Here is a 23,493-nt window from a genome sequence, read left to right as displayed (position 1 = left end):
TTGTGACCTCAGCACAATTAATATAAACAGGAGCTCTTTCTACAGGCAATAATCACATCTTGTTTTGCTGACGTTGAGGGGAAGGTTTTGGCACTACACCTTGACACTAGGCTGTCCATCTCCTTCCTGTACTCAGGCTCATTTGAGATTTTCCCACTACTGTGGTGTTGTTTTCTAACCTGTACATGGAGTTACAGCAGGTCCTGAATGTTCAGGAAATAAGGTAGGGGCTTGAGGAGATAGCCTTATGGGGCATCAGCATTAATGGTAATCCAGGCTGTGGTGTGTTGCCTATCATTGCAGACTAATAAAAGGCAACTAGGAAAGCTTAATCTGGGGGCAAGGCATACCTAATTAATGTGATTGTTATTCGAAGAAGTCATGAAAATGATTAATGGAAGTTGTACAGGCAGCATTTGGCAAGTAAGGCTCGTTCAGGAAATGACAAAACTTGGGATTTACAGCAAGTTGGCTGAATGGATACAAAATCAGTTCGTTCATTATGTGTTGTGTCCTATGATGTGGGTAATCAATGGTCTTTCCATAACCAATACTGCTCTTGGCAAGTTTTTCTACAAATAAGTTATCATGGCTGTCTTCTGGGCAGTGTCACATAGCCAGTACTTGTGATATACACCAGCTACTCATACAACCATCCAATAGACAGTAGGTGCAGGCCCTTCTAAGTTGAATGAAGAGTTAAAATTGGCATGTCACAAAGGTAATGATACAGTTGTCATGGGGGATTTCAACATGCAGGTAGACTGGGGGAATCAGAATGGTACTGGACTCCAAGAAAGGGAGTTTGTGGAGTGCCTCTGAGATGGATTCTTAGAACAGCTTGTACTGGAGCCTACCAGGGAGAAGGCAATTCTACATTTAGTGTTGTGCAATGAACCAGATTTGATCAGGGACCTCGAAGTAAAGGAACCATTAGGAGGTAGTGACCATAATATGATATGTTTTAACCTACAATTTGAGAAGGAGAAGGGAAAATCCAATGGGTCAGTATTAGAGCTGAACAAAGGGAACTATGGAGCTATGAGGGAGGAGCTGGCCAAAGTTCAATGGAACAATACCCTAGCAGGGAAGACAGTGGAACAAAAATGGCAGGTATTTCTGGGAATAATGAAGAAGGTGCAGGATTGGCTCATTCCAAAGCGGAAGAAAGATCCTTAAGGGAGTAAGGGGCGGCCGTGGCTGACGAGGGAAGTAAAGGGCAGTATAAAAATAAAAGAGAAGTATAACATAGCAAAGATGAGAGGGAAACCGGAGGACTGGGAAGCTTTTAAAGAGCAACAGAAAATAACAAAAAAGGCAATACGCCAAGAAAAAATGAAGTACGAAGGTAAACTAGTCAAGAATATAAAGGCTAGTGGAGCAAAGGAGCTCATTACACCTCCTTTGGTAGAGACGCATCTCCACTCCACCACATGAAATTGGAAACAAGATCATCTTGCCCATAGAAGACAGAGGGTCGTGGTGGATGGCCAAAGGATACAGATCAGTTGGGGATATGAGTGCAGAAGTAGCAGATTCAATTTAAATGTGCAGTGTTGCACTTTGTAAGATCCAACATAAAGGGTGAGCACACTGTGAGTGGCAGAATCTTTTAACAAAAATGATGAATAGAGGTGCCTTGGGATCAAGGTACATGGCTCCCTAAAAGTGGTTACACAAGTTTTATAGGGTACTAAAGGCAGCAACTGGCAAGTTTATCTTCATTAGTGAAGCAGTAATTTCAAGAGACAGGAACTTATGTTACATATTTATAAATCTCCTGAGTTTTGTTTTGTGTTTTTTTTAAATTAAGTGCAATCGTGAACAATAGCCAGATCAGAAATGTGGATTTAGTCAACTATTTTCCAAAGAGAACTCTGATAGGCCAATCAGATGGTTCATTGCTGCTCAGCAATAAAACATTAAAAAAAATCATATGTACAATTAAGAAACATTTTAAAAACAGTAGAAATACTGGAGTCATGATGATCATGATGAAGTCTGCTGGAGAGAGACATTTATACACATGCTGTCCTCCATAATTCAGAGAGATTGAAGGATAGGTTACAAGGTGACAAAACGTGACAGGAGCACTTGGAACTCCTGGCTTCATCTGTAGTATTGTTGTTATTACAAAGGATGTCAAGGCTTTGGAGAGAATGCACAAGTTTATCAAGATGCTTTCTGCTTGGCAGACATGCTATAACAGATTGAAAAAGCTAGGGCTGTTTTCTCTAGAGCAGCAGAAATTTAGTGAAAGTTTATAAAATTATACAAAGTATATATAGGCAGCCAGCATCATTTTACCATATCTAAAATGAGACAGAATGCACAAAGGAGATGTGCAGAACAACTGTTTTTCTTTTAAAAAGAGTGATGGTGAGCCAGGAAAGCACTGCCATGAATGGTAGTGCAGCCAGATAGCAAAGGAGCATTTAAGAGATTTTTAGAAGAGCGTGTGAATATGCAGAGAAGGGAGAAATTGAATCAATATAGGAAGGAGGATTAAATTCATGAGGAAGACTTGGCCTAATTATTTCACCACAATCTTATTGGCCAAAGAGCTTGTCCTGTGCTGTACTGTTCATATGAGAGAACCATGGATGTCCAGCATATTTAGGGGATTATAAGAATTTAGGACATGAGAGGCATCAAAGATGCAGAGCTCCATCAGGAAAGCAAGAGTTCAAGCAAAGGATAACCATTATCATATTGAATGGCAAACCGGACCTTGAAACATCACAATGAACATGTAAAAGTCTGCACACATTAAATTTTAATTAAAACAAAATCCATCTGAGAAATAAGATAGGAAGGGTGGCAGAGAGAGAAGTAGTTTGGCATTTACCTCCTGTTCTCGTTCGTAATCTTCTTTGTCATACTCTTCATCTTCATGTTGGGTTGGCAAAGCTGCACTGTCAAAGTCCATGGACATCTTCAACTGATTTAGTGTAACAAACCTAACAGTGTAATAGAACCATTTTTTGTTTAAAATGCAGATCGTATATCACAACTTTGCTCTACATAATTTCAAGGAAGAACTTGAAGTTTTATAACTAAATTAACACATTGTACATGTTATTAAACAATAATTTCAGCCCAGTGAAACATCCATTCATGCCTTTAGTCACCTTCAACATTTTTTAAAATACCCTCATGTTTCATCCTCCATTCATTACAGGTTTACAAAAAAAACCTAAATTTAAAAGTGTCTTGAAGTTGAATTCCCCCTTTGGCCTCAACAACTTTTCTGTAACCATTTCCAAGTCAAAAATCACTACCGCCTGATGCTAAATAGACAGATATTCCACAAAAATATCCAAGTTAACATGTTCTAAACTGTTTTTTTTTGTGTATGTGTCTGTGTGTGTAACTCCAGATTTCATTACGCAGATTAAGGTAAAGGAATCTTTAGAAATGCAGTGAGCACAGTATACGAGGGAAAAGCTAAATATCAAATATGTCAGTATTATAGTGGGTTAAAAGGAACTAAAGAAGGAGAGAGGAGCTGCCCAAAGTTGATTGGAAGGGAACACTGGCAGGGATCACAGCAAGACAGGCAAGAATGGATATCACTGGTCACTGGACGATGACACTGGAGAAGTAGTAATGGCAGATGAACTTAAATATTTTGTCAGTCTTCATGGTGGATGCCAGAAAATTGAGTGCAACAGGGGGCAGAAGACAGACTATTTTCTAAATGGAGGGTAAATTCAGAAATCAGGTTCAAAGAGTTCTCTTGCAGGATACTCTAAGGTTAACTTGCAGGTTGAGTCAGAAGGAAGAAAGGCAAATGCAATGTTAGCATTCATTTCAACTGGACTAGAATGTAAAAGCAAGAATGCAAGGTTGAGGGTTTTTAAGGTGTTGGTCAGACTGCCTTTTGAAGTACTGTGAGTAGATGTGATCACTTATTTAAGATCAGACATGCTGGCATTGGAAACAGTCTAGAAGACAGAATGAAAGGTTAATGTACGTGGAGCAACAGATGGCCTGGGCCTGTAGTCACTGGAATTTAGAAGAATGACAGGGTGGAGCCAAATCTCATTGAAAGCTATTGAATGTTGAAAGGCCTAGAAGAGTGGAGGTGGAGATGATGTTTCCTATACTGACGAAGTCGAAGACCAGAAGACACAGCCTCAGATGTCCCTTTAGAACATAATGAGTAAGAATTTTTTCTAGCCAAAGGGTCTTGAATCTGTGGAATTCATTTCCAGATGGCTGTAATGTCAATCATTTGGTACATTTAAAGCAGAAATTGATAGATTCTGATTAATAAGGGTGGCAAAGGTTACAGGGAGAAAGCTGGAGAATGGGGTTGAGGGATAATAGATCAGCCATGATGGAATAGCAGAGCAGATCCAATGGGCCAAATGGCCTAATTCTGCTCCATTGTCTTTATAGATGACAAGCAAAAGTTCAAGCATCCATTTGGTTACAGCCATTAACTGGATCACTGTATTCTGCACTTGGACTCCTCATGATCCACAGGTGAGAGCACAAAACATGCTAGTTCTAACATGCAGACTAGGAAATCAATCTGAGTCTACTCCTGGTTATCTTAGCAGAAGTGCAGCAGGGTCATTATTCTTAATGGAAAGTAAAAGTCAACGTCAACCATTTCTCTTCCAAATTAATCAAGTTAAATACATTTAAATCATTCATGAACAATTTACATTTGTCAGTAATCTAGAAAGGGGGAAAAAGATTTACATGCTTTCAAAGATATACAAGTTAGTGTATCAAATGTTCAGAGGAAGTTCCTGTTGAGATGAAGTGTAAAACTGGTAAGTGGATATTGGGTGCAAGTTGAATAGGGAGTTAACATTGGCATGTGGCAAAGGTAATGTCACAGTAGTTGTGGGGGATTTCAATATGCAGGTGAACTGGGAGAATCAGGTTGGTGCTGGACCACAGGATAGGGAGTTTGTAGAGTGCCTACAGGATGCATTCTTGGAACAGCTTGAACGAGAGTAGGGACAAGACTATTCTGGATTTAGTGTTATGTAATGAACAGGATTTGATAAGCGATCTTGCAGCAAAGGAGCCATTAGCAGGTAGTGATCATAATATGATAAGTTTTTATCTGCAATTTGAGAAGGATAAGGGCAGCTCGGAGGTGTCAGTGTTACAGGTGAACAGGGGAAACTATGGAGCCATGATGGAGGAGCTGGCCAAAGCTGACTAGATGGATAGCCGAGCAGAAAAGACAGTGGAACAGCAATGTCAGGTATTCTTGGGAATAATGCACAAGGTGCAAAATCAGTTCATCCCCCAGAGAAGGAAGGATTCAAAGGGGGGAAGTGATTGACAAAGGAAGTCATAGATTGTATAGCATTAAAAATAAGGAAGTATGACAGAGCTAAGGTGAGTGGGAGGACAGATGATTGGGAAGTTTTTAAGGAACAACAGAACTTAACTAAAAAGGCAATACGGGGAGAAAAAAAATGAGGTACGAACGCAAGCTAGCCAGGAATATAAAGGAAGATAGCAAAAGCTTTTTTAGGTATGTGAAGAGAAAGTAGTTAAGAACAATGTTGGGCCCTTGAAGAATGAATTGGGTGAAATTGCTATGGGAAACAGAGAAATGGCAGAAGAATTTAGATCTGTTTTCACTAAGGAAGACACAAGCAATCTCCCAGATGTATGGATGGGCCAAGGACATAGGGTAACAGGGGAAATGAAGCAGATTGACATTAGGAAGGAAACGGTGATGAGAAGACTGATGGGACTGAAGGCGGACAAATCCCCGGGTCCAGATGGTCTGCATCATAGGGTACTAAATGAGGTGGCCCTGGAAATTGCGGATGCATTGGTAATCATTTTCCAATGTTCCTTAGATTCAGGATCTGTTCCTTAGGATTGGAGAATGGCTAATGTTATCCCACTTTTTAAGAAAGGAGGGAGGGAGAAAACAAAGAACTATCGATCTGTCAGACTGACATCGGTGGTGGGGAAGATGCTAGAGTCCATTATTAAGGATGAAATAGTGGCATATCTAGATAGCAGTGATAGGATTGGGCCGAGCCAGCATGGATTTACCAAGGGTAAATCATGCTTGACTAATCTGTTGGACTTTTGAGGATGTAACCAGGAAGTTAGACGGGAGAGATCCAGTGGATGTGGTGTACCTCGATTTTCAGAAGGCATTCGATAAGGTCCCACTTAGGAGATTGGTGGGTAAAATCAAAGCTCAGGGCATCGGGGGGAAGACATTGACATGGATAGAAAACTGGTTGGCAGATAGAAAGCAAAGGGTAGCGGTGAATGGGTGTTTCTCGGAATGGCAGGTGGTGACTAGCGGGGTGCCACAGGGCTCGGTATTGGGACCACAGCTGTTTATTATTTATGTCAACGAGTTAGATGAAGCCATGGAGAATAACATCAGCAAATTTGCTGATGATACTAAGCTGGGTGGCAGTGTGACATATGATGAGGATGTTAGGAGAATTCAGGGTGACTTGGATAGGCTGGGTGAGTGGGCAGACACTTGGCAGCTGATGTTTAATGTGAATAAGTGTGAGGTTATCCACTTTGGGAGTAAGAACAGGAAGGCAGATTATTATCTGAATGGTGTAAAGTTAGGTAAGGGAGAAATACAAAGCGATCTAGGAGTCCTTGTTCATCAGTCAGTGAAGGTGAATGAGCAAGTGCCTCAGGCAGTGAAGAAGGCTAATGGAATGTTGGCCTTTATTACAAAGGGAATTGAGTACAAGAGCAAGGAAATCCTCTTGCATTTGTACAGAGCCCTGGTGAGACCACACCTGGAGTATTGTGTACAGTTTTGGTCTCCAGGGTTAAGGAAGGACATCCTGGCTGTAGAGGAAGCGCAACATAGATTCACGAGGTTAATTCCTGGGATGTCAGGACTGTCTTACGCAGAGAGGTTAGAGAGACTGGGCTTGTACACACTGGAATTAAGGAGATTGAGAGGGGATCTGATTTAAACATATAAGATTAATAAGGGATTGGACAAGATAGAGGCAGGAAATATGTTCCAGATGCTGTGAGAGTCCAGTACCAGAGGGCATGGTTTGAGAATAAGGGGTAGGTCATTTAGGACAGAGTTAAGGAAAAACTTCTTCTCCCAGAGTTGTGGGGGTCTGGAATGCACTGCCTCGGAAGGTAGTGGAGGCCAATTCTCTGGATGCTTTCAAGAAGGAGCTAGATAGGTATCTTATGGCTGGGGAATCAAGGGATATGGGGACAAGGCAGGAACCGGGATTGATAGTAGATGATCAGCCATGATCTCAAAATGGCAGTGCAGGCTCAAAGGGCCGAATGGTCTACTTCTGCACCTATTGTCTATTCTCTAAGAAGCAAGACATACTTGTCAAGAAAGAAGCATACATGAAGTTGAGAATGTCAGAATCAAACAATTCCCTTAAAAACTACAAAAAGATTAGGAATACTCTGAGGTAAATCAGCAGTACAAAGAAAGGGTATGAGATGCATCTGGCAGGCAAGGTTAAAGAAAATTCCAAGAGATTTATACAGCAGTATTAGGGGTGCTCTGAAGAAAATAGATCCCTTTAGAGATCAGCAGGGCCACTTCTTTCTTCAGCCACAAGGGATGATTGGGATTTTAATAAATATATCTCCTCATTTTACTAAGGAGACAATCATGGTCATGTAGGGACCAATGACGTGGGTAGGAAGAGTGAGGAGGTACTGAAAGGTGAGTTTAGGGAGTTAGGCACCAAGTTAAAGGACAGGACCTCCAGGATAGCAATGTACCAGTGCAACATGCAGGCAGGTTTAGAAATAGTAAGATAGCACAGATCAACACGTGGCTGAAGGCATGATTCAGGAGTGAGGACTTCAGATTTATAGATAATTGGGCAGTTTTCCACAGAAGGTGGGACCTGTTCTGGCAGGACAGCTTACATCTGAACTGGAGGGAACAAATATTTTTTGCAGGTTGGTTTACTAAAGAGGCTCCAGTGGATTTAAACTAGATATAAGGGGGGAAGGGAACCAGAGTGCAGGAACAGATGTATGGGAGAAGGAAGAAACAGAAGATGTAAAGTTGTTTGCACCATTAGAGATAAACAGAGAGGAAGAGATGGAGAATTTTTTAAATGCATTTATTTTAATGCTAAGAGCATTGTAAGAAAGGTGGATGAGCTTAGAGCATGGATTGATATCTTGAAATATGACATCGTAGCTATTAGTGAAACATGGTTGCAGGAGGGGTGTGATTGGCAACTAAATATTCCTGGATTTCATTGCTTCAGGTGTGATAGAATTAGAGGGACAAAGGTGTTGCATTGCTTGTAAGAGAAAATATTACAGTGGTGCTCTGGCAGAATAGATTAGAGGGCTCATCTGGGGAGTCTGTTTGGGTGGAATTGAGGAATGGGAAAGGTGTAGTAACACTAATAGGGGTGTATTATAGACCATCTAATGGGGAGCGAGAATTGGAGGAACAAATTTGTAAGGAGATAGCAGATATTTGTAGTAAGCACAGGGTTGTGATTGTGGGAGATTTTAAATTTCCACACATAGACTGGGAAGCCCATACTGTAAAAGGACTAGATGGTTTGGAGTTTGTAAAATGTGTGCAGAGTAGTTTTTTTTAGCAGCAATACACAGAGGTACCAAGTAGAAAAGGGGCTGTGTTGGATCTCCTGTTAGGAAATGAGATAGATCAGGTGATGGAGCTATGTGTTGGGGAGTACTTCAGGTCCAGTGATCACAATACCATTAGTTTCAATATAATTATGGAGAAGGATAGGACTGGACCCAGGGTTGGGATTTTTGATTGGAGAAAGGCTAACTTTGAGGAGATGCGGAAGGATTTAGAAGGAGTGGATTGGGACAATTTGTTTTATGGGAAGGACGTAATAGAGAAATGGAGGTCATTTAAAGGTGAAATTTTGAGGGTACAGAATCTTTATGCTCCTGTTAGGTTGAAAGGAAAGATTAAAAGGTTGAGAGAGCCATGGTTTTCAAAGGATATTGGAAACTTGGTTTGGAAAAAGAGAGAGATCTACAATAAATATAGGCAGCATGGAGTAAATGAGGTGCTCGAGGAATATAAAGAATGTAAAAAGAATCTTAAGAAAGAAATTAGAAAAGCTAAAAGATACGAGGTTGCTTTGGCAAGTAAGGTGAAAATAAATCCAAAGGGTTTCTACAGTTATATTAATAGCAAACGGATAGTAAGGGATAAAATTGGTCTCTCAGAGAATCAGAGTGGACAGCTAAGAGATGGGGGAGATTTTGAACAATTTATTTTCTTCAGTATTCACTAAGGAGTAGGATATTGAATTGTGTAAGATAAGGGAAACAAGTAGGGAAGTTATGGAAACTATGATTAAAGAGGAGGAAGTACTGGCACTTAAGGAATATAAAAGTGGATAAGTCTCCGGGCCCTGATGTGATATTCCCTAGGACCTTGAGGGAAGTTAGTGTACAAATAGTAGGAGCTCTGACAGATATATTTCAAATGTCATTAGAAATGGGGATGGTGCCGGAGGATTGGCGTATTGCTCATGTTCTTCCATTGTTTAAAAAGAGTTCTAAGAGTAAAACTAGCAATAATAGGCCTGTAAGTTTGATGTCAGTGGTGGGTAAATTAATGGAAAGTATTCTTAGAGATGGTATATATAATTATCTGGATAGACAGGGTCTGATTAGGAACGGTCAACATGGATTTGTGCGTGGAAGGTCATGTTTGACAAATCTTATTGAATTTTTTGAAGAGGTTATGAGGACAGTTGAAAAGGGATGAGCAGTGGATGTTGTATATATGGACTTCATTAAGGCCTTTGACAGGGTTCCACACGGAAGTATAGATAGGAAGGTTCAATCGTTAGGTATTAATATTTAAGTAGTAAAATGGATTCAACAGTGGCTGGATGGGAGTAGTGGTGGATAACTGTTTGTCAGGTTGAAGGCCAGTGACTAGTGGTGTGCCTCAGAGATCATATACATTAAAGGTCCAGATGATGGGGTGGTAGACTGGATTAGTAAATATGCAGATGATACTAAGATAGGTGGCGTTGTGGATAATGAAGTAGGTTTTCAAAGCTTGCAGAGAGATTTAGGACAGTTAGAAGAGTGGGCTGAAAGATGGCAGATGGAGTTTAATGCTGATGAGTGTGAGTTGCTGCATTTTGGTAGGAATAGTAAAAATAGGTCATACATGTTAAATAGTAGGAAGAATGCAGAAGAACAGAGTGATCTGGGAATAATGGTGCATAGTTCCCTGAAGGTGGAATCTGATATGGATAGGGTGGTGCAGAAAGCTTTTGGTATGCTGGCCTTTATAAATCAGAGCATTGAGTATAGGAGTTGGGATGTAATGTAAAAATTGTAAAAGGCATTGGTAAGGCCAAATTTGGAGTATTGTGTACAGTTCTGGTCGCCGAATTATAAGAAAGATGTCAACAAAATAGAGAGAGCACAGAGAAGACTTACTAGAATGTTACCTGGGTTTCAGCACCTAAGTTACAGAGAAAGGTTGAACAAGTTAGGTCTTTATTCCTTGGAGCATAGAAGGTTGAGGGGGGACTTGATAGAGGTATTTACAATTATGAGGGGGATAGATAGAGTTGACGTGGATAGGCTTTTTTCATTGAGAGTAGGGGAGATTCAAACAAGAGGACATGAGCTGAGAGTTAGGGGGCAAAAGTTTAGGGGTAACACGAGGGGGACTTTCTTTACTCAGAGAGTGGTAGCTGTGTAGAACAAGCTTCCAGTAGAAGTGGTAGAGGCAGGTTCGATATTGTCATTTAAAGTAAAGTTGGATAGGTATATGGACAGGAAAGGAATGAAGAGTTATGGGCTGAGTTCAAGTCGGTGGGACTAGGTGAGAGCAAGCGTTTGGCATGGACTAAAATGGCCGAGATGGCCTGTTTCCCTGCTGTAATTGTTATATGGTTATGGTTATACAGTTGCTCAAAAGGTAAGTTAAACAAGTAAAGATGTTTTAGAGGATATTTATAAAAGGTAAAAAAAGTGAAGTTCCTCCCCATGCATTTTTTGATGCATCGGGCAGCCATTTCTTTAGTGTTTGTCTGCTCTACAAAGCCAAGTTGCCAGACAGATGGATAGTGTGCAAGGAGCCGACCAGATTCAAACCCTGAACGACTTGTTTCAAAGTATGGGTGTGAATAACACTAAACCAACATCACAGACAGTTATATTTTTAGGGAGGAAATATTTGCAGGCTTACAGCACATTAAGGTGGACAAATTTCCAAGACCTGACTGAGCGTATCCTTGGATTTTGTGCAAGGCTAGAGAAGAAAAAACACAGCCAAATTTAGGTACTTAAACTGTAGCCTACTAAAATACATTTGTCTTTCTATTCATCCAGTTCTGGTCGCCTCACTATAGGAAGGATGTGGAAGCATTGGAAAGGGTACAGAGGAGATTTACTGGATGCTGCCTAGTTTAGAGAGTATGCATTATGATCAGAGATTAAGGGAGCTAGGGCTTTACTCTGGAGAGAAGGAGGATGAGAGGAGACATGATAGATATTACAAGATGTACAAGATATTAAGTGGAATAGACAGTGTGGACAGCCAACGCCTCTTCCCCAGGGCACCACTGCTCAATACAAGAGGACATGGCTTTAAGGTAAGGGGAGGGAAGTTCAAGGGGGATATTAGAGGAAGGTTTTTCACTCAGAGAATGCACTGCCTGAATCAGTGGTGGAGGCAAACACACTAGTGAAGTTTAAGAGACTACTAGACAAGAATAAGGAGGAATTTAAGGTGGGGGGGGTATATGGGAGGCAGGGTTTGAGGGTCGGCACAACATTGTGGGCCGAAGGGCCTGTAATGTGCTGTACTATTCTATGTTCTATCTCACATAGATATTGCTCTACCCATCAAAACTTGTTCATAAATTTGAATTATAACAAATTATGATTTATCAAATAATTTGTCATTTGTGAGCTGTTAGAACTGCAAGACTGTAGTTTAAATTGGAAGCCGATTTTCCATAAAATGGTTGGTGCACCCTTACGTTTTTTTTGTGCAACAGCTTCCACCATATAACCTGATCTTATAGCTTCACCATCAGCTCATGTTAGGTTGACCCACTTTAAAGATACTGGCACCAGAAACATCTGTGATTGGCTCAGCAGCTTCGGGAAAGTATTCTCTTTTCCTGCTGAAATCTGAGTAAGTTGCTCACATTTCAACTCTAACAATCATCAGGACACAATGCCTGCATCGACATGCTGATGCCCCTAATCTCCCTGAACCATTTCCCTTTTTTAAACATGTTTATCACTTCAACATTTTCAATCTTGTCAAACATTAATCAAAAAGCTGACACGGTCACCAAAATCACAAATGCCAAAGGGTAACCAGAAAAACACCAGGTACTCACTGTTCACTATAGAGACAGAGTAAGATCTCTTTAAGAAAAGAGGAGGCAACAGAAAGGCAATTATAGACCAGTTAGCCTGACCTCAGTGGTTAGGAAGTTGTTGGAGTCAGTTGATAAGGGTGAGGATATGGAGTACTTGAAGACACAGGACAAGATAGGACAAAATCAACATGGTTTCCTTCAGGGAAAATCTGAAACAAACCTGTTGGAATTCTTTGAGGAGATTACACGTAGGATAGATAAAGGGGACTCAGTGGATGTTGTATATATGGACTTTCAGAAGGCCTTTGACAAGGTTCCACACATGAGGCTGCTTACCAAGTTAAGAGCCCATAGTATTACAGTAAAGTTGCTGGCATGATGAGAGCATTCGCTAATTGATAGGAGAAAGCTAGTGGGAATAAACGGCACACGAGTGAATTCCTGCAAACAGAAGAAGTGCTACACCTGCCCCCACACTTCTTCCCTCACCACCATCCCAGGCCCCAGACAGTCCTTTCAGGTGAGGCACCACTTCACCTGCGAGTCAACTGGGGTGATATACTGTATCCGGTGCTCCCGATATGGTCATTTATACATTGGGGAGACCCGCCGCAGACTGGGAGACCATTTTGCCGAACACCGGTGCTCGGTCCTCCAGCAGTGGCGGGATCTCGCCGTGGCCACACACTTCAATTCCACAGACCATTCCCACTCCGACATGTCTATCCATGGCTTCCTCTACCGTCAAGATGAGGCCACACGCAGGTCGATGGAGCAATACTTTATCTCCCACCTAGGTAGCCTCCTACCTGCTGGCATGAACATCCAACTCACAGACCTCAGTTGATACCCCTGCCTCCCCTTACTCCCATCCCTATCTATTATTTTAGTCTGGTTCTCTTTCTCTCTCTTTTTTCCCCCTCACTATAATCTCCCCCCAGCCCTATCTTTCTTTCTCTTTTATTTCCCATAATTCTCCACCTTCCCCCAAGCACATTTCCCTCCAGACTATCACTTCCCAGCTTTGTACTTCATCCCTCCCCCAACTTCTTATCCCCTCTCCACCATTCCATGTTACTTCACTCCTGATGAAGGGTTTCAACCCGAAACGTTGTCACTACCTCCTCCCATAGATGCTGTCTGGCCTGCTGAGTTCTGCCAGCATTTTGTGTTTTTATTTGGGAATAAAAGGATCATTTTCTGGTTGGCCACCAGTGACTATTGGTGTTCCTCGGGGTCAGTTTTGGGACCACTTCATTTTATGCTGTATATCAATGATTTAAGATGATGGAATAGATAGCTTTGTTGCCAAGTTTGCAGGTGATATGAAGATTAGTGGGGGGGCTGGAGGAATTAAGGAAACAGGTAGGCTACAGAAAGACAGATTAGAAGAATGGGCAAGAGAGTGGCAAATGAAATACAACGTTGGAAAATGCATGTTCATGCAATTTGGTAGTAGAAATAAATGTGCAGACTACTTTCTGAACAGGGAGAAAATCCAAAAATCTGAGGTGCAAAGGGACTTGGGAGTCCTTGTGCGGAGCAACCTAAAGGTTAACTTGCAGGTAGAGTCAGTGTTGAGGAGCCAAATGCAATGCTAGTATTCATTTCAAGAGGTGTAGAATACAAGAGCAGGAATGTGAGGCTGAGGCTTTATAAGGCACTGGTGAGACCTCACCTTGGGTATTGTGAACAGTTTTGGGCTCCTCATCTAAGAGATGTGCTGGCATTGCAGCAGGTTCAGAGGAGGTTCACAAGGGCGATTCTCGGAGTGAAAGGAGCGATATTGTCATTTAAAGTTAAAGTAAAATTGGATAGGTATATGGACAGGAAAGGAAGGGAGGATTATGGGCTGAGTGCAGGTCGGTGGGACTAGGTGAGAGTAAGCGTTCGGCACAGACTATTAGGGCCGAGATGGCCTTTTTCCGTGCTGTAATTGTATAATAGCCCATATAACAAAGAATGTTTGCTAGCTCTGGGTCTGTACTCACTGGAATTTAGAAGGAAGAGGGAGTTCTCAATGAAACCTTTTGAATGTTGCAAGGCCTAAATAGTGTAGATGTGGAAAGATTGTTTCCATGGTGGGGAGAATCTAATACAAAACGGCACAGCCTCACAATTGAGGAGCGTCCATTTAAAAGAAAAGCAGAATTTTTTTTTAGCCAGAGGATGGTGAATTTGCGTGGAATACGTTACCACAAGTAGCTGTGGAGGCCAGGTCGTTGGGTCTATTTAAGGGAGAGCTTCATAGATTCTTGATTGGACATGGCACCAAAGGCGGGGGAGTGGGGATGAGGAGGGGAAAAAAGGATCAGCCATGATTGAATGGCAGAGCAGGCTCGTCGGGCTAATGGTCTAATTCTGCTCATATGTCTTATGGTTTTGTATAGCAAAGAAATGGGCTCTTTGGCTCATCACCAACTGCTCATTGCCCTCCTTAGTACACAAACACTGAGTCTCATACCATCGTCAATTTTGCATCCAATTGGCTAACTCATCCTGGAACAAATGTGATCGACTTTTCTGACTAGCCTACTTTATAGTAGCTACCTCAGAATCAGAATAAAGGTTTAATATCACCGACAATGGCATGTAATTTGTTAACTTTGCAGCAGCAATATAATGCAATATATGATCATATAGAAAAAGTGAATAACAGTAAGTATATATATCAATGTCAAATAGTTAAATAGGTAGTGTAAAAACAGAAATTTAAGACAAGTGTTCATGGGTTCAATGTCTATTCTGAAATCAACTGTCAGAGGAGAAGAAGCTGTTCCTGAATCACTGAGTGTGTACCTCCTTCCTGATGGTAACAATGAGAAAAGGACATGTGCTGAGTGGTGGGGGCCCTTAATGATGGACACCACCTTTTTGAGGCACCACTCATTGAAGAGGTCTTGGATACTATGGAGGCTAGTATCCACAATGGAGATGACCAATTTTACAACACTCTGCAGCTTACTTTGATCCTGTGCAGTAGCCACCCCTCCATACCAGATAGTGATGCAGCCAATCAAAGTGCTCTCCAAGCTACATCTGCAGAAATTTTCAAATGTTTTAGGTGACATATTAAATCCCCTCAAACTCACAATGAAAAATAACTGCTGTCTTGCCTTCTTCATAGCTGCATCCATATGTTGGGACCAGGTTAAGTACTCAGAGATATTAACAGCCAGGAACTTGAGACTGCTCACTCTTGAAATCTGATCCCTCCATGAGGATTGGTGTGTTCCCTCAACTTACCCAATCAGCTCTTTAGTCTCACTGACGTGTGTGCAAGGTTATTGCTGTGACACCAGTCAACTAGCTGCTATATCTCACTCCTGTAAGTGTTCTCTTCACCATCTGTGATTCTGCCAATTATGGCTATATCATTAGCAAATTTATAGATAGCATTGGAGCTACAGTACGCCTAGTCATGGGTGTAGAGGAAGAAGAGCAGTGGGCCAGTGTTGATTGTCAGCAAGGTGGAGATGTTATTACCAATCCACACAGATTGTGGTCTTCCAATAGGAAGTTGAGAGAGGTACAGAGTCCCAGGTTCTGTAGTTTTTCCAATCAGGATTGTAGGAATGATGGTGTTAAATGCTGAGTTACAGTCAACCAACAACACCCTTACATAGTGTTTGTATTGTCTAACTCAGGGATGGCCAACCTATGGCGCATGCGCCAAAAGTGGCACATTGGATGATTAGAAGAGGTGCATTGCATCCCAGTAATATTAATAATTTAAAAAAATCATACTCATGCAAAAAGTGTTAACCAAAAACCAAATTGTAGAAAAAAAGCTATAACAGGAATTCAAATAGCTTAGAGCTAGAAATGGGTTTTACTGAGAATAAATCTAAATCTTTTCAATTTTATTATTTCATGCACAACTTCTGGCAAATGTTATCTTCTTTCACATTAACCTGTTTTCAAATTTTAAAAATGTTCAATGAGTCAAACTAGGAAATAAGAACTTTTGTTCTGTAGTCGTTCCATAACTGTTCAATACACGTTTGATGCTTGTTTGAGGCACCAAGCGTCTGCACCAACGGTGCACTGCAGGTTTTTGCCAGTCAGTTTACAACTGACACTCGTGCACTACGTACGGAGTTGTGCTTTGTTCGTCCTTTGTGAACATTTTCAGTTTTGTCCTTTTTTGAAAATTAAGCCTTGTTTTTACATTCAGTTACCTATCACGGTGCAAAAGAAAAGCAGAAAGTGATAGTAAGGGCGAATTCAATGAACAGTGGGAAAATTAGTTCTTATTTATAGCGGGTCCATCAGGAAAACCGTTGTGCATTGTTTGTGAAAACACTTCCTCACATAATAGAAGACATGATCTTAATAGACACTATAAAACACAACATCAGACTGAAATAGAAGGAAAACTGAAGCTAGTGCTTGGGTTTGAGTTACGGAGAGAATATGTGATTAAGAAAAAGGAAGAAATCAAAAGCAGACAAAATATATTTGTTAAAAGTCTCATTAAGGTAAGTAATGTTTATCTTGTTTTTATATTAAATCAATATATCATGTAAAAATGCTAAATATGTCTATATTAACATATTTTTACAAGAATTGAATCGGGGTACAAGAGTTGTACGGCTCATCTGAACTCGTATGTGAAAAATGACACATGGAATGTAAAAGGTTGGCCACCCCTGGTCTAAATGATCCAAGGCCTTGTCAAAGACCTTGCTAAAATCCACATACAAAACATCTATTGCCCTCATCTGAACTCTTGTTCACCACTTCAAAAAGTTATCAAGTTCAAGAGAAATAACTTCATACAAACAAATCCATGCCAGCAATCCCTAGATCAGCTCTTGCCTTTCTAAATGCTGGTGGATTCAGTCCCTAAATATTCCCTCCAGCAACTTACCCACCACTGACATTGGGCTCACTGGACTGTACATATGAAGTTTTTCCACAAAGCCTTTCTTAAACAGGAGGCACAATGTCTCAGCTGCAGCTTAGATGACCATAACAGATACCAGACACGAGGTGCACGTAGCAGGAAATTCAGAGAATTAGACTACAAGTCTACCCTGCATGTCAGTGACCAGGATGCTTCACTCTCTGAAAGACCAAATGTCTTCCATACCCAGGTTGATGCACAGAACAAAGTGCTAACGAGGAAGGCACCCGAGGTGAGGAAGACCCTGGCTAGAGTCAACCCACACGAAGCTGCAGGGCCCGATAATTTACCAGGTCACGTTCTGAAAGACTGCACATCCCAGCTGACGGAGATGTAATGGATATGTATTCAATACCTCTCTGGAACAATCCATTGTGCCCTCGGTTTTCAAGGCAGCAACCATCATTCCATTGCCAAAGAAGGAGACAATAACCTGCCCAAATGACTACTGTCTGGTGGCATTATCAACCATTATTAAATGCTTTGAGCAGCTGGTCATAGAACACATTAAAATATTTCTCCAAGCTACAAATCAACTGATGCCCTCCACTCTGTCTTGTCCCACCTGGAAAATGGTGTCTCACTTGCGAGGCTGCTGTATATAGACTTCAGTTCAGCGTTCAACACCATCTTACCCCAGAACCTGGTGGGGGAAACCGTCCTCGCTGGGTCTCAACACTGGACTTCATAACAGTAAGACCATAGTCAGTCCATGTGGGCAGCAACGCATTTCGTCCCATTACACTGAGCACTGGCGCCACCATTCACACTGCTGATGCTTGACGAGTTGCCGGATCCAGCTCAAACTGCGTCATCAAATTTGCGGATTACACAACAGTGGTTGGGTTTATCAAGAACGATGACGAGATGGAGTATAAAGAGGAAATGGAGCAGCTGGTGGATTGGTGTGAGAAGAACAACCTAAGACAAATGGCAAAGGAAGGTGCAGACAAACCATGCCCCATGAATATGTGGCACCTCGGTGGAGAGAGTAAAGTGCATCAAGTTCACCTCCCTGAACAAGACAGCACAGCCGTGCCTCCACTAAGATTGTGGCTCCCACCCCCCCGTCTTAACTACCTTTTACAAGACCATCATTGTAAGCATGATGCTCCTGACAAGTTGCATCTACATCTGGTATGGAAGCAGTCCAGCATTGGACCGGAAATCCCTACAAAGGTCTGTGAGAACAGCTGAGAGGATCATAGGTGTCTCCCTACCATCCATCAGGAACATTTATCAGGAGCGCTGCATACATACACAGGGCCCTTGGTATTATTAAAGATCACACCCATCCACCCAGCTTCCCCTTCGACTTCCTACCATCAGGCAGGAGACTACAATGAATAAAAACAAGAACGGTCAGGATGAGAAAGCTTCTTCCTCCGGGGAACTCCCTTATTCAAAGTGTCACTGGCTAATCAATTCCGTATCTTCCATTATTTAAAATGAACGTACTTTATTTTGTTATTTATCTGTGATTCACCTGTAGATTTTATCCTTACCTTCATAAGTCATCATGAGTTATGAGTACTACTGTGCTTTACACCCTGGTTCAGAGAAACATTGTCTCGTTTCTAATTACATTATATAGTTAAATGACAATGAATTTGTCTTGACTTGATACAAGACAGGAATTAGGAGTCTGATCCACCATTTCATCATGGTGAAATTCACCATTTCATTCACCCTCTGGCTAAAGAAATTTCTCCTCCTCATCTCTATTCTAAATGACGTGACTCTATACTGAGGCTGTGCCCATCTGGTCTTAGATTCCGCCACCTCCTCTCCACATACACTCTATTGGGGTCTTTCAACATTCAATAGGATTCAATGAGATACTCCCTCATTCTTCTGAACTTACAGTGAGTATGGGCCCAAAGCCATCAAACGCTCCTCATAGGACAAGCCTTTCAATCTCAGAATCATTTTTGTGAACCTCCTTTGAACCCTCTCCAATGTGGGAATATCCTTTCTTTGATAAGTGGCCCAAAACTGCTCTCAATACACCAGTGCTTTACGAAGTCTCAACAAAAGCTTTATAAAGCTTTTATATTCTAGTCTCAAAATGAATTTCCCTTCCTCACCACCAACTCAACCTGCAAATTAACCTTCCAGGAATCCTACACAAGGATTCCATATTCCCTTTGCCCCTCAGATTTTTTTTAAATTTTCCCTCCATTTAGAAAAAGAGATTTTATTTCTTCTACAATGTGTATGAATATACACTTCCCAACACTGCATTCCACGTGCCACTTCTTTGCCCATTCTCCTAATCTGTCCAAGTCCTTCTATAGCCTCTCTGCTTCCTCAAAACTACCTGCCACTCCACCTGTCTTCATTTTGTCTGCAAACATGGTCACAAAGCCATTAAATCCTTCATCCAAATCTCTGAATATAACATAAAAAAGCAATCCCAATACAAACTCTTATGCAACACCACGAGTCATCGGCAGCCGACCAGAAAAGGCTCCCTTTATTCCCACCTAGCAATCAGCCACTGCTTCAGTCCTATACTGAAAGGTCTTGGCCTGAAATGTTGACTGTACTCTTTTCCATAGGCACTGCATGGCCTGCTGAATTCCCCCAGCTTTTTGTTTGTGTTGCTTGCATTTCCAGCATATAGATTTTCACTTGTTTGCGACCACTTTATCCATCTTTCCTGTAATTCTATGGGCTCTTTTCTTGTTAAGCAGCCTCATGGATGGCACCTTATCAAAAGCCTTCTGCAAATCCAAAATCAAACAATTCTCCTTGGTTTATCTTGCTCCTTATTTCTTCAAATAATTCCAGATTTGTTCTGTAAGATTACACCTTAAGGAAACCATGCTGACTTCGGCATGTTGGGTGGAGTTATTTTCCAATCTCGGCAATCTATTGCAAATGTTTTGTCACTATAAAAGGAGACATGATCAGTGTGCTGTTCACTTGTGATGTGTCCTCCGAATGCTTGGCCTTAATATACTTATCAATCAGTTGCCTGGTCACCATTATGGAAACTCAACTCAACCAACCATCAACCACCCAAGCTACACATTTTCTGAGTTATTCCTATTTTATCATGTGCCCGATTATCCTGAAACCACATCCTAACATTTGACTGCAGTGTCACACTGAGGGCAGACTAACTGGCCTATAATTTCCTTTATTCTGCTCATGATACAAATACCTCTACAACAGACAAGCAATCTCTTCCCTGACTTCTTGCATTGTCATAGAATCCCTATCTGATCACAATATTAATTTTGTTGTCCCATCAAAGCATTCCGCTGATGACAAACGACATCAAAAGACTGGAAATTGCAGCTACTTAGTACTTTCACCCCAAGTTGATTGATCCTTCTATCAGAGTCAAGCAGTTGATTTATAGAGCATGAAAGTAAACCCTTCAATACAACTGCTCAGTGCAAACCAAGATGCCGCATGCAAGCCATTCCCATTTGGGCCACAGCTTCTCAACCTTTCCAATCCATGTACTTGTTCAAATGTTTTTTTAAAGTTATCATTGTCCTTGCTTCAACCATGTCCACTGGTAGTTAACTACTTAGGGTGGCTAAAAAAGCTGCTCTTCAAGTTATTCTTAAACAACTCCCCTCTCTCTGTAAACCTATTCCCTCTAGCTGTTCATACCCTTGAGAAAAGGACCGAGTGAATTCATCCTATGATTTCATACATCTTTTACCGAGAGATACAATATCAGGTTCCTACACTCTGAAGAATAAAATCCTGACGTGTCCAAAATCTCACTATAATGGACCCACTCGAGTACTAACAACATCCTTGTATTTTTTTCTGCATTCATTTCAGTTTAATATCTTTCCTATAGCAGGGCACAAACTCAACAGCATCCTGTAAACCTTATGACGCTGTCTACCTGTGACTCCACTTTCAGTAAACCATGTGCTTATACTTCAAGTCCCCTCTTTTACAAAGTCCCGTGCTTCACTGTGCAAGTCCTGACTGGATTTGACTTTCCAAAATACACCATCACCTGAATTTAAACTCCATTTTCTATTCATAGGTCCAATTCCTCAGTTGATCAATATCCCCTCCCCGTAACTTTTAATAACCACTGCATTGTCCAATACACCAAAGTTTACTCGATTTGTGTAAACTTGTGTTGCTTTATACTTTAAATGAGTTTGTCTATAACTACCACTATAAGAAAATGTGGTTGAATTGGAAAGAGTGCAAAGATATACAATGATATTGCTGGAATTAGAAGGCCTGAGTTTTTGCTAAGATAGATCTTTACGTGGAGCAGAGGAAAATGAGAAGTGACTTTTTTCGAGTTTCATAAAATTACGAAAGACACAGGAGAATGGTAACAGTCTTTTTCCACCAGGATAAGAGAATTCATAATTGCGGATGGCTGAGAAGGAAAGACCTGAGGGGGATTTTATTTTTAAACGCAGAGCGGTGAGTATATGGAATGAGCTGTCAGAGGAACTAATTATAAATTCATTTAAGTAGTAATTGGATAACTACGTGAAGGATGGGGCTTGGGCTACGTACCAGGCTGTGTGCACTGATTCAGCAGAAATTAGTTAATACTAAGCTGCATTGCTCTGTGTCATTAATTTGAAGATGTATTTATCTAAACTCTCAGTAATGAGCGGCTGCTCATGGTGACGACAGAGTATGTTCCCAGGACTGTAATAAGTTTCCCGGAGCCGGGCTCCTGCAGCAACTTTAGGCCGGCCACGGCCTGAACTTAAGCAGACATAGACCCGATTCTCAAATATGGTGATACACGAGCCGGTGAAATAACTGACACTTACCAAATGTTAAATTCAACACCACAGCCCTGTCATTACGGGTGAAGAGGTCATAAGGAACAACCACCGACCACTACACTTAACTCTTCCTTTTCCACTACAACGAGGTAAACTTGCCTGGACACCGGACATAATTGACATCCGATAAAGCCAAGGACAAGGTCGGACCAAGCTTTGAAATGGGCTAGTCTCCAATCAGAGTCAGAGAGGCGGGACTTCCGGTGATGCTGTTCTGGGACGCAATGACGCTCGCCCGCCGTAGAATGGAAGCTGGCGCTTGAACGCCGCGGGAAAAGGCCAGCCGCTCATTGGCCATATTTTATCCAATGAGCGGTTGCTATTGACCAATCTCACCTAAAGGTGCCAGTCTATTGGGCGATCTCTCTCCATTCAATTTATAAACAGTTGTTAGTGAAAGCGGCCATACATAACGGTAACCTTGTGTTTATGATTTTTAGAGATTCTGACCAACTTGTTATGTTATGGCGGGGCACCGTTGAGAGCATTCTGACTGGCTGCATCACTGTCTGGTATGGAGGGGCGAGAGCACAGGACCAAAAGAAGCTGCAGAGGGCTGTAAATCTGGTCAGCTCCATCTTTCGGTACTAGCCTACAAAGTACCCAGGATATCTTTAGGGAGCGATGTTTCAGAAAGGCAGTGTCCATTATTAAGGACCCCCAGCACCCAGGACATGCCCTTTTCTCACTGTTACCATCAGGTAGGAGGTACAGAAGCCTGAAGGCACACACTCAGCGATTCAGGAACAGCTTCTTCACCTCTGCCATCCGATTCCTAAATGGACATTGAATCATACCTCACTTTTAATTAGTGTTTCTGTTTATTGCACGTGTTAATCGATTGAATATACGTACTGTAATTGATTTACTTAATTATTATTTTTTTTGTCCTATATGATGTATTGCATTGAACTGCTGCTGTTGCTAAATTAACAAATTTCAGGTTACATGCCAGTGATAATAATTGATTGTGATAAATTAAGGATTATGAGTATAGATTCATAATCTCTACAATACCATAAGCTACAAAAGGGATATAAACATTTTAAGAGAACTTAGTTCCCTGCTTTAAAAAGTATGTCAATTATAAAGTATTATAATTTGCAAGTTTACAAAATATACTTGACAAAGTATGATAAAATATGAGTTTATATTACTCATAAATTATGGGCAACACAATTTATACACAAAACTGTATTTTCAACACCACACATACACAATTTATAATACATTGCAGAAAATTTATTCCACAGATCATACAGGCCAATACACAATACAATATGAGCTTGTAACTTCTAAATGAACCAATTACTTCACATTGGAAAAGAAAGACAGTCTGTGTTTATATTTCACTATCTCCATTCTATTTGGAATTTTCCAAAGGACTCCACAGCAGTGGCATAAAACATGGCAGCCAGGTTGCATGTGGCAAGTTTATATAGTTACTTTTTATCATTTT

General features: G+C 41.2%; 1 protein-coding gene across 3 annotated transcripts in view; it reads right to left on the bottom strand.

Annotated features, from left to right (window-relative positions):
* The window catches only part of cep152 (centrosomal protein 152), a 245,068-nt gene extending 222,915 nt beyond the window's left edge, over positions 1 to 22,153 (bottom strand). For all 3 annotated transcript variants that reach the window (XM_059952527.1, XM_059952526.1, XM_059952528.1), the window contains exons 1-2: positions 22,020 to 22,153; positions 2,849 to 2,960 (exon numbers count right to left, since the gene is read on the bottom strand). In XM_059952527.1, coding sequence (XP_059808510.1) covers positions 2,849 to 2,935 — 87 coding nt within the window. In that variant the 5' untranslated portion in view covers positions 2,936 to 2,960; positions 22,020 to 22,153. The remainder of the gene's footprint in view (positions 1 to 2,848; positions 2,961 to 22,019) is intronic.
* Positions 22,154 to 23,493: the final 1,340 nt, after the last annotated feature.

Source organism: Hypanus sabinus, chromosome 28 (genome assembly GCF_030144855.1).
Source record: "Hypanus sabinus isolate sHypSab1 chromosome 28, sHypSab1.hap1, whole genome shotgun sequence".
NCBI classification, from domain to species: Eukaryota; Metazoa; Chordata; class Chondrichthyes; order Myliobatiformes; family Dasyatidae; genus Hypanus; species Hypanus sabinus.
This window is presented reverse-complemented; position numbering and strand designations above follow the sequence as displayed.